The 12,500-nt window shown below is 47.4% G+C and overlaps 1 protein-coding gene across 4 annotated transcripts in view; it reads right to left on the bottom strand.

Annotated features, from left to right (window-relative positions):
• The window catches only part of khdrbs3 (KH domain containing, RNA binding, signal transduction associated 3), a 146,330-nt gene that overhangs the window by 31,323 nt on the left and 102,507 nt on the right, over window positions 1–12,500 (bottom strand). For all 4 annotated transcript variants that reach the window (XR_003411049.2, XR_003411048.2, XM_035521193.1 and 1 more), the window contains exon 7: window positions 5,909–5,991. Coding sequence is in view for 2 of the 4 variants with exons in the window: in XM_035521193.1 (XP_035377086.1) it covers window positions 5,909–5,991 (83 nt within the window). In the remaining 2 variants the exon portion in view is untranslated. The remainder of the gene's footprint in view (window positions 1–5,908; window positions 5,992–12,500) is intronic.

Genomic DNA, 12,500 nt, shown 5'->3' with positions numbered 1-12,500 from the left:
CCAGTCTGGACAGAGCCAGCGCGCTGCCGTCGACTCGGTGGAGTGGGCGGGGCTAGCCTGAGTGCATTAAAAACACCGTGCCACCGGCCGAGCCAAACGAAGACAACCCTTTGAAAGAGGGCAGCGGGGTTCTGCCTGCCGACTAGCCGGCGAGGCTTTTAAAGAGACAACAGGGTCTCCGCCCCTCCACCTCCAGAGGCACCTTGACCGAGGAAGCGTGGAGAATGAACTGATGCTTATCTAGTGTTTAAAGATATCGGGGAACAAAGACTCTGTGAGTTTTAGAGGAAAATGAGTCAGTCAGTGGAGGAAAAAGAGATGCAACACCCTTTATCTGCACTCTTGTTCCACGTACTCACCAGGGTCCCGTGAGGGACACCTGCAGACCTTCTTAACACGGCCAGTCTAAAGAGCCAAAGAGTATTTCTGATTATTTCCGTTGGCAGTGGGATTCTATGGGTCATCATTGCAGTTCTGGAGGCAGTGTTGCTTCCTGAACGCCCAGGTGTCTGGGCTTGGATTTTTGTGAGAAAGGCTGACCTGAGGTCAGTACCCAATGGTCACTCAGAGAGGCAGACAACGAACAGCTAGCAAACCCAGCAGAATCCAGACCATGAGCGGCACACAGGAGTCCCAATGTGTTCATCCTTTTGAAAACATGAACATTGAACACTTTAAGAGCTAATAGAGGTCTTAATAGCATGAAAGGAGCAACCATGGCAGGCCCAGTAATCCTTTCGCTTATACATCCACACATCAGAACGAGTGTCACAAAGAGAACAGAGCCCATTCTTCCAAGTTTCAGCCGCACACGTGCAAGCGCACACACACACACACACACACACACACACACACACACACACACACACACACACACACACACACACGCATGCACACAAGCACGCACACACGCACACATACACACACACACACACAATTTTCATGTTTTATGAATGCAAGACATGAAAATTTGATGTATAAAGTTTATATTTCTAAGGCAGTTATGAAACAGTGAGGAACTTTCTTTCACGCCTCAAAAGCCCCGATAATGGGCGTTCAGAGGCTCTGCCTCGTTTTATAGGCAACCGTTTCAACATGGAAACACTCCTGAAGGCTTCATGAGCTCCGCTGGTAGTGTGGAACACTTGCCATCCTGCTCACAGTAGTCACAGGATGATAGACGAGTGTGGAGTGGTGAAGCGGTCAGCAAACTTTACTCCACAGCTACAACATTTCAGCTTCCACTCCCTTTTGCCAGACATCTGTGTTCTCTCTCCACATTCCTCTCCACACTGTTCTCCAATTACTCTGCTGAGCCCAGTGTTAATGCCTTCAGAAGGTGAGAACAAGGCCTGACTCGAAGACTATGGGCATGCCGAACCGACACCGAAGGACGAAACCGTAACCGTGAGTGACCGACGGCCCCTGTCGCCTGTGTGTGTTTATGCTCAAACATACCATACCGCAGTGGATGACTGACACATATGTATGCTCTGCGTTCGTGAAAAAGAAAATTGTAATTAAAAATGCGCTGCTTATCGAAGCTGCAGGCTTCTTCTAACGAGTGCACTAAGATCTGAGTGACTCCCTCCTCTTGCTAAACGCCTTCATTCCACAAAAATGCGCACGGTAACGTCACGGTAATGACAAATGTAGCACCTGTTCTCAAGTTACCACAACAAAACCACTATCTGTCTAACAAAATATAACGTTAAGCTGCCTCGGTAGATCATGACGCCACAAAAGATGGCGGTAGATCTCGACGTGACAAAAAACCCTTACGCAGCTTATGTCTGTATTATCTCATTTTGAGTCAAATTTAGATTGAACAGCTAATCAGAAAACTCCCTCATGGACGATTACCGGTGCCGATTCAACACGCGCAATCCGCTGAAACAGCGCTGATGAGGACCAACTAGAGCCGCACGGCACACACTGCACTGAGTATGAGCAATGGTTGGTCACCAACACCTTCCAGTGGTCTGATGCCGTCCAATGGCCTGATGCTGTATTCATAGTCGGGTTAGTGTGTCCCTAGCAAAAGAGCTGGCTGATCAAATAAGAATCAAAAACTACCATAGAACCCCTGCCCGACACCCTCAATACCCCCAACACCCCTAACGATAAAAAAACCAGGGATAAAAAAACCAAAACAAACAGAGTCGTTCAAAAAATGAAAGGGTGGGAAACCCTTTGGTGGTAAGGAATGGGGAGCAAGCCCCGGTTCAGGTGCCTGGTGTGTAGAAATTCTGAAATGGAGCTGCAGTATTTATCCAGGCAGGAGCACGTCACCGTCATTGGAATTAAAACACCTAACACACCTAAAGAGCACAGACTTCCTCAAAAGCCCAATTAGATGAAATAACAGAAATAATCTCTCCCTCACTCTCTTTCTCTCTCTCTCATACACACACAAACACACACACACACACACACACACATAAACATACATGCAAACACGCACAAATGTACACACATACACAAACAGGTGCAGACACAAACAGACACACACGCTGACACTCACACCATACATGCCTGCACACACACACACACACACACACACACGCCCCCTTCTTATCCCCTGCTATAGAAGTGCAGTCACTGTAACCATGTAACCACGTCTTTCCCTAGAGAGAGCACGAGAGAGAGAGCATGAGAGAGGGAGAGAGAGAGAGAGAGAGAGCTAGAGAGAGGGAGAGAGAGAGAAACCACCACAATAAGGGATAAGTGTGTGTGTGTGTGTGTGTGTGTGTGTGTGTGTGTGTGTGTCCAGTCTCAATGTCCCCCAGGACAACACTTTTTTTTTTTTTACACCTGTCACTCCTATCTGAAATCTCTCTTTTCTCTTTCTCTCTGTCTGTCTGTCTGCCTGCCTGTCTGTCATCGTGTCTCACCCTCCTCCTCTGGTGTCTCCACGCTTCCAGCTCTACTAAGCTTCTCTCTTTGCTCTGGACCTTCGCCTGCAGTGACAGTGTCTGGCTCCAGGACTTCCTCCTGCAAGCGCCCGCTGGCTGCAGGCACATGTTCCGTCCGCACACTAGGACCCCTCGCTGTACTAATGGCGCTCATTTATTTGCTTGCTGATTATGTCCAAACAGCTGGACTGTAACTGGCTCATGTTATCTGGTCACTTTCTCCCAGCAGAAGAAGCTGAAAACTGAAGTCTGACATCTCAGCAGCGGCTCTTATGGCCAGTGTGAGTCCCTCAGATTCTAGTGTTATTTAGTTACAATCTTACAGAATATTATTTAGTAGCTACTATTTAGTACTTACATTGAAACTAATGTGAAACGTATGTAATCCCAGGCGTGACATGTTGCCCCACTGGCAGATTTCTGGAATCCCAAGGATTTATTTCAACCAGCAATTTGTAAGCCCTTAGAAATCCTCAAAAATACACAACATGTCCCCAATATCTAAATACTGTTTTTTCCTATTACTAACACCTACTGATTAGAGATGTTTTGATGTCACCTCAAGGAAATGCAGAGATTTTAGGTGCACTTTTAATTCCGTGAAAGTAATCAGGGCAAAGTGTTGCATCGCTGTTCCAGTGGTACAAGACAGTCCAGCGCTGTACACCGTACGAACGCTCATTAAGCTGTCTCACACCATTCTGTCCCAGCTAAACTGAAGAAACAGAGCGGGAGATAACTGAACAGCAGGGATAAAATAACACACACTCCAAACAAGCAAACCACAACAAACCAAGAAAGCAAGCAAACAAGTAAATAAATAAATAAATGGATGGATAAACAGATAAATAAATAAACAGAGGAAAGGGCATAACAAGCTCAGCAGGACGAGCAATGCACGCTAACCCATCAGACAGCTTGACTGCTTCCATCCAACAGATTAGGAAATCTCTCAATCTCTCTCTCTCTCTATGTCTCTCCCACGCTTCCTCTCGCTCGGTCTCTTCCTTCCTCTCCCTTTCCTGCTTTCTGCTTCCCATCCTCTCTTATTCCCTCACTCTCTCCCACTTTCCCGGAATAGCTGCTCGCGTGTGCCCCGTTTTCCTGAGATTCCTGTGATTACTTACGAAAGCTTCTTCTACGATCAGCAGCTCAAAAAGCTCAGAGAACTACAGAATCGGCTTTGTGTCAAATTCTGAGCACCATCTTACAGGCACGTACGCCAAAACGGATCTGGCTAAATGCATAAGGCAGGTCTGATCTCCGATACAATGGACTTATGCATTTTACATACAAGAACCTTCACTAGTCACCCAACCTAACACCTTCTTACATCCACAAGGTATGTGATGCCTCAAGCAATTGATGATGAGTCCAGTCACCACAGATGTATGATACCAGCCAGCACATACAGCACTGTTAATGTTTCACACAAAAGCTTCAATACAAAGGCTGATGCATGCCGCTGAGCTGGAGGTGACGTTGTATCTCTTAAGAGAGCTCTTCTGAGCCCTGCTAGTGTACTGCACTACCAGGCCTGAGGTGTCCAGCCTGCTTGACAAAAACAGCAGATGGTTCTGGTTGCAGCGCCCGAGTCTGAGAGAGGAGCAGCTGCACTTCAGCTGGATGCGACCTGACCCACCACGCACTGAAGTGTCTCCTTCAGCAAGTCACAGAGTTTCAGGTTCCTTAAACACACATTCAGTTTAGCTGAATATATACACACCGGAGACCTGTGATTTGTAAGCACTTGCGCCCCTGGATGCATGTGCTTTTATTACTGTACTGAATACATGAATATCAATTTCAATTTTCACTATTTATTTTGGATGCCCATTATTTGTTGCCTTAGAAACTACAATTCTAGCTTTCTATGTGCATTGATTCATGTATTTATTTCATTAATTCACTTCAATTTTCCATCCATCCATCCATCCATCCATCCATCCATCCATTTATCCACCCACCCATCCATCCATCATCTGCGTATTTTAACCCAGGCTTAACCTTTAGTTAATTTATATATGACTTGTATAGCCTCCTTAACTACTACCAGCTCATGGCATGGCCAAAATCACTGCTACCAGTTCAATTCAACTCTAGATTAACTTTCTCTAAGTGTGTGTGTGTGTGTGTGTGTGTGTGTGTGTGTGTGTGTGTGTGCGTGCGTGCGTGTGTATGTTTGTGCGTGTGTGTGTGCGTGTGTGTGTGTGTGTGTGTGTGGCATTAAAGAAACAGAGCATGGGCCTGTATGTGTGTGTTTGTATATGTGCACTATAGCTCAAATTGATATTAGACTCAAGTCTGCTGTTCAACTGTAAACCAAAGATGAAAGCATAACTTGATTCTAAGTCGGTCCTAGTGCACCTGAACTCATCCTTCAATCTCGGGGTAACTAAACTCTTCTTTACTGCTGAACTTAACGCAGAGGAGCAGAGTGCGGAGGTGCTGCGGGTCTGACCCCTGTAGTAAATATACCCAGATCACCCACGTCGCCTGCAGGAACGCCCTTCTTGCAGACAGCACGGTCACATGACCCCGCTCAAAGAAAAGACATCTATTTCAGGACCATCTCCACACATAAGCTCTCTTCATGCAGCACACGAACCCACACACACACGCACTCACACACACACGCACTCACACATACACGCACTCACACACTCACACACACACACACACGTGCGTATACACACTCACATGCACACACACACACACACACACACAAACATGCACTCACACACACACGCACTCACACACACACGCACTCACACACACACATGCACAAACATGCACACACACTCACACACACACGCACACGCACACACACACAAACATGCACTCACACACACACGCACTCAAACACACACATACACGTGCATACACACACTTACATGCACACACATGCACACACATGCACACACACACACACACACACGCGCGCGCGCACACGTGCGTACACACAGCCCACTCTGTCGTGCGTGCACGCTTACTTTTGTCCTTGGTTACTGTAGCTGTTGTCATATGAGTCGTAGCCCTGGTCATCGTAGGCTGTTCCATATCCATCATCATACTCCTATACAGAGACACAGGAAAGATACATGTCCCCATAAACATACCAGCCAGCAGTCAATACCGCAACCACGGAAAAACACAAACAATCAGGCAATATGTGATATGTTACCAGTAACAAAACATGCCAACTGCCCCTTTTCATATTCTGTGTAATATGACACCTGTAAAGGTCATACATGTGTTTATGTGTCGCTGTTTAGTGCAGCTGGCAATGACTACCAAGGACTCTGAAGTGGGCAAACCATTCAGAGCTCAAACTGAGCTCTGCAGAGTAGGGTCAAAAGTTCTGCAATAACAATGCATTCAAAACGCACTTCTACCACACACACACACACACACACACACACACACACAGGCAAGCATACACTGAGAGTCCCAAAGCACTCAAGCACTCTCAGTAAAGAGGTTAATCTCTTCCACTGAACCCTATCACATATTAATACTCAATTTGTGGGGCAAACTAGCAGCGTCGAGTGGACTGCAGATCAGTCCGGGTCAGGAGCGGAGTGGTGCGCAGCTTCACCGCCCCCTCCCTCCAGCAGAGGGCGGTCTCACAGGGTCAACACACTGCAATTCACATCTGTCCAAATGTTATGGCAGCTCGTATCTAAGGTCAGGAAAACAAATACGACGGGAAAAAGGGGTTTGGGAATTCCTGCCGCGCCCCTCTCCAGTGCAGGGGGTCGGACTCTTCCTTGTGTGCTCCGGCCCGAAGCACCTGGGCGCTGACGGCTGTCCGAACCTCGCCTGCCTTCTCATGCTGCATCCCCGGGCAACCTGGGACATTACGGTGCACATCCCACCCCAACCCACCCCACCCCCATATCTCCTATGTATGGATATTTTCAAAACTGTGGCTGACGTTTTTAAGGAGTTATTTCATGTTCTGGTTTCACGTGCCATATGCCGGCTCACTAAAAGATCGTGAAATTAAATATCATTAAATCCAACTTAGTGGTTTTTATTTGTCAGCAATATGAACTCTGTATCAGGTCATGCTGCTCTCAATTGCCCAGCTTTATACATAAACAAAAGACAAGAAAAGCAGCAGAAGTCGTTGCAGTGCTGCTCTGGTGCTCTCTGCTCTCTTAAAGCCGAGTCAAACATCAAAGCCGCGCTGCTCCCCGGCTAATGTAGGATAAATGGGCCTTATGCTCCACAAAACACTCCAACCTCTCACAACTGCTCTCCACCTCTCCTCACCTCCACCCTCTCTCTCTCTCTCTCCCCTCCATCTGTCTCTGGTTCTCTCTCCTCCCTGTCTCTCTGCGGCTCCAAATCCATCTGCCCCAGTTCGCATGCGTGAATTCAGCTACTCAGATATTTAGCAACAAAAGTATGAGAAAAAACAAACATACAACAAAGAAACAAACAAAACACCACTACAGTCATCTGAGCTAAATTACTGAAACAGCAGTAATGTCCGATTAAGGTTTCTGCTTCTGCCGAACGACACCTTAATCCAAACGTATGGTGACTCATCACCTTCACCATCAACATCAACATCTTTTTTTCTTCTTCTTCTGCCCTATCGCCTTCTTCTTGGACACATGCAAGATCTTTGTGAAAGCAGACTGGGGCTGTGCTCATGGGCAGGTGAGATCTCCTCTCCTTTCAGATTTATACAACTCTGGTTTGGGCACTAATGCAAACCACCGGTGGAATTATAGTCATTCACCACATCAAAGTGCCTTGGAGGACAACTCGCACAATGTGGCTGAACTGCGTTAAGGACTGTAACACATCGGGTTACATTTTCTTCAGTAACTATTAAACCTACAGATCTGTACGGAAACTGCGGGTAAGAAGATAAACTATAGCATCCCTAGCTACCCTGGGAGCAGTAATAGGGGAAAAGACTCTTATGACATTGGTCAAAGAATGATAGTAAAACTGTAACAGAAGCAGTAACGCGAGAAGGCTAAAGGTAACACCACAGGAAGGTAAGTATAGTATGACTGCAGGACTAAATGATAAAACCAAGCGCGGCTTGGTCACACAGATGGAGAGCTTAGCTGACCAAGCCTTGAGTGTATGGAGCACAGCAGAGATATAAAGATGGCAGAGTAGAGCCAGATAATTATTACGGACACGCAGCCATATGTTCCATAATTAAAACGTCGTTCTGTTTGTTTTGGCTTTCTTGTCCTGGGGGGTGGAGACTTGGCAAGAAGTTCCCTAAACACAGCAGGAGTGCATTCAGATGGGAGCAGCCAGGAAAATGACGGAGGGCGTTAAGTCTCGGCCAAAACGCTGTCACTCCCACTCTGGCCTTTTAATGGATTATTATTTAAATCAGACCCATATCGTGTGGAATTGTTAGATAAAACAACGGCCTGCTGAATGGGGTTCTACTCCCACGTGTCCCGTAACAATGACACAAACTGATGAAAATGGAAGTGCCCACGCCGTCCTGCCATCCGCAACGTCCGCGTCCGAGCGGTCCCTGACGTCCCCACGGCCGTGCTGTCCCCGAGCCTGTGCTGCCTTAGTGCCCGGCTTTTTATAGAAGCTTGGAAATGGAGTTCTCTTCCTTTGAGTACACGTCGCCCTCCCGGACCCGTCAGCAAGAGCAACGCTTCCTCCCTCTTCTTCCCCGCTTCCCGTTTTCTTTTCCCAGCTCAGGAAGCGGACGTCCGTGGCGGAGCGCAGTCAGCTGTTGGAGCAAGCGCTTGTACCTTACTCCGTTCCACAGAGCTCTTCTCTCGTGATTTCCTCAAATAGGCACAGAGATCCCTCCGGTGAAGACGGACAGCACAAACAACTCCAGCTATAAATAGCCGAGCGAGACCGTCCCCGTTTGATGGTGATGAGACAAACGTTACCGGCTGGATGAGAGGAGTTCATGATTCACGTGCGCAGTAGTGCGCCCACGTTCATGCACACGTTCCAGCACCTGAATGTTCAGGTATTCAAACGTCTCTCACACACACACATACACACACTGGGGTCAACAGTTTAAGTTACGGCTAACAGAAGAGCTGCAGTAAGCCACTAGATATTCATTGGAGAGATGCATATCACTTGATATTAACACCAAAACAGACACGGCCGACTAGAGTTGTATGACGATAACCCACCCTGAGCAGCTGATAGTCAAGTATTTAATAACTCCTTCAATTTAGACTTTTTGTCCCCAACAGTAGTTCTTTAACTAAGACATGACGGAGAGGCATATTGCTTGAGTTTCTTTCATGTAGGCTGCACCAGGCTTGAATTCCTCAGCATGTGTGTAATGCGATTTTTGTTAGGGATGTACATTTGTATTTGAATTAATCTTGCAGGCTTATATCAGAGATTGTGACGTCTAATAATTTAATAATAATGAGCTGCATATTGTAGCTGAGTGGAGGGCCTTTGATCTTTTTCTAAACATCTGTGGCTCAGAGTGTGGTTTACGGCAACAGCCTGGCTGGGTTTGGAGGAGCATTACAGCTCATGAAACTAGAGCATACACCCGCCTGTGAAGACCAGCAGCTCAGAAAAGCCTAGATGAGATTAACCTGAGAGAGACAGAGAGACAGAGAGAGAGAGAGAGAGAGAGAGAGAGGGATAGACAGAGGGATGAAGACAGAGGCAGGGAATAGGAGAGAACAGGAGAGAGAAGCAGAGGGAGCCATGGGTATAGCTATATCCCTAAGTGAATGTTTCATCTGTATGCGTGAGTACGTCTGTGAGGCATGTTGTTAACAGATAAGAGGTGCCCACAGAGGCCACAATACACTCACAAAGACCTGTCTGCACGTTACGCACACACACACACACACACACACACACGCACACACGCACACACGCACACACGCACACACGCACACACGCACACACGCACACACACACACACACACACACACACATATACACACGCACACACGGCTCCTCTTTGTTTTGTAAGACAGTAAGTAGATGTATCACATATCTCGTATAACTCAGAACAAGCACTAGATTAAAAGCCAGGCTCCTCTGTGTGCTATAGTATGACTCCAGTCATTCTTATCACCATGTCCTTCACAGTAGCTTATATTGGCTTTTTTATGTCTCTTGGATCAATAGGTCAATGCCGTTACTATTGTTATTATTATGATTATCAGTGGTAATAGTAGCAGTATTGAACGGAACTGAATTGAATTTAACTGAATAGAAGTGACTTTTTTTTTTTTTGTCCCCAAGGGGCAATTCATTTTCGGGTCTATAAACATAAAACATTACAAACATCAACTGGCAAACATGATTTGATAATAATAAGAAATATTCATAAAAAGTAAATTAATGTTAAACAATATTTCATCTTGAGTAGTCATGAATTAACCAGATGACTTTTGGCATGAATGCCACTGGCCGTGAAATCTGCCCTCTAGGGCAGAGATAACGCCACCCCTGGGGCAACAGTTGAAAGCTGATGCGGTGGACCAGTGAAAGCTCATTCATTACACAATGGCCTTTTGTTTATTAAATTAAGCCAAAGACCTCAACGGAAGACCAACGATGCACTGAATTGTACATTTCTTGCTGCTGGATTCTTTCCTACTGGACATATAAAATTTAAGAATTGATCAGTCAGAAGTAAATCCAAGCTATGTTTTCCGATCCACAGTGTTGAACATGGACACAGAACTTAGTTTTTATTCTTCACTTTTTGGACTCACATTGTACACAAACCAAACACTGAGTTACATTCACAAAAGTTCACAAAACCCTGAGAGTAAAGACACAGGTAGAGTATTGTATAGCCTTCTGTACAGAGTCCTGGTATTCATGCAACCCTGAAAGAAACTACCGACACGGTTACAAAGATGCAGTTAAATGGGGATGCGTTTGACTTGCGGGGAAGCCTACGTGACTTCCCCGGAGAGACATGCAGTATCGCTCCAGGAGCCCAGGAGCGTTGGCCTGGCACTATGTGAGTGACACGTGTTCACGGAACCAGTCCGGAAAATTTCCTTCTTTGGCCAGGCTGGAAGTCACTTTCATTTGAACACAGTCGACTCGACTGAAACTCCACCTTCTTCTCCAGTTAGCAGTAATCAGTCTCATCCGGTGTGCGGCTCCGGACGGAACTCACTCCCGGATGAGGCTGAACACACTCCTGTCTCACTGGGATTCGGAAGCCCGTCCAGCCACGATTAGAGGAGGTGGGGGGGGACCTCAGCCCTGTCCGTGCGAGCGTCACACTCCAGCCACGGCCCCCTCCGGCCCTGACGCCGTTGAACCAATCCGGACCAGGCGTGCTGGTATGTGGGGAGGAGCGGGCTGGGCACTGCTCCGGCTGCGTGGGGAGGGCTTGCGCCGGTCTCCAGTCTGCACAGAGAACCTTTATGACGCTGTAGAACGGCCGACATGCGTCTCTGCTCACTGGATAGAGCGCTCGAAGGCACAATGCTAGCCCTGCTCTCAGAAACAGAGCCTCTCAGGTATCCGGCTGGCTCCCTCCGGAGACCTCAATAAAACCCCTATTTATGAGACCCAGGCGTGCCCCACTCACCTTTCTGCCCGGCAGGAAGTTGGGGGGGGCGGTGGGGGGCATCACCTCCACCCTGTAATCACATCCTGGGGAATTTACTCCGGCCCTTCTGGCTTTCCGTAACGTAATGGATAAGAGATTAGGGAGGGCCACATAGCTCTGGTTCTCCTCCGTGCTTTAATGAATCCGTAATGGGAGCCGGGGTGGGGGCGGACTCCCTGCAGGGGAGACGGCACTAAGGAGAGAAGAGTGCGGAGCGTGAGAGGAGGAGCAGCCTGCAGCGGGAGCTGTGCTGAAGGGTTATTGCTCCTACTATCGCTGAGGCGGAGTCGCTCGGGGCGGAGGACATCCCGATGAAAACAGCAGGAAGAGGAGATTCAGGAATTCACAGAACTCAGCTGTACAGAGTATGAAATCATTTATAGGAGCTGAGGGCAAAAGGAAGTAATAGATGGGGAATAAAAAGTTGAATAGGGGCATATTTTGGGAGAGGGCAGCAGTTTGGAGGATTGATTACAATTAAATATCTCATGTAAAGACACGTTTGTGGTCTTACAGAGGGATGAGCAGAGCAGGACACCGATATTAACCAGTTAACCAGATTAATGCTGCCTTTGGAGCCTTCGGAAGTCAGGGATTAACTGAATTCTGACTTGATTAAGGCGACCTGTCTGAATCATGCTGTCATACTCTCGTGCTTCATCCGGCGTGAGCCCTGCATGGTCTGACCTGGCTCTGCTCTCAAAACTCATCAACGATCTGAAATGAAAGAAATCCTCTCTCAGGAATTAAGGCCGCGCGAAAAGACAAACAAGCAGAGGACGATTCGATCTGTGTACATGAGTGAGGGAAAAGCCCCCGATAACAGCGCGCTCCCATCCGCTTGCTCAGAAAAACTGCAAACAAGCTGTGGATAAATAAACAGGGCCTCTGGTGTGTGCGCTGGCTGGTTCATGGTCTCTGTGTGTGTGTGTGTGTGTGTGTGTGTGTGTGCGCTGGCTGGTTCATGGTCTGTGTGTGTGTGTGTGTGTGTGTGTGTGTGTGTGTGTGTG

Source organism: Electrophorus electricus, chromosome 2 (assembly GCF_013358815.1).
Source record: "Electrophorus electricus isolate fEleEle1 chromosome 2, fEleEle1.pri, whole genome shotgun sequence".
Taxonomy (NCBI): Eukaryota; Metazoa; Chordata; class Actinopteri; order Gymnotiformes; family Gymnotidae; genus Electrophorus; species Electrophorus electricus.
The sequence above is the reverse complement of the archived record's forward strand: the minus strand, read 5'-3'. Positions and strand labels throughout refer to the sequence as shown.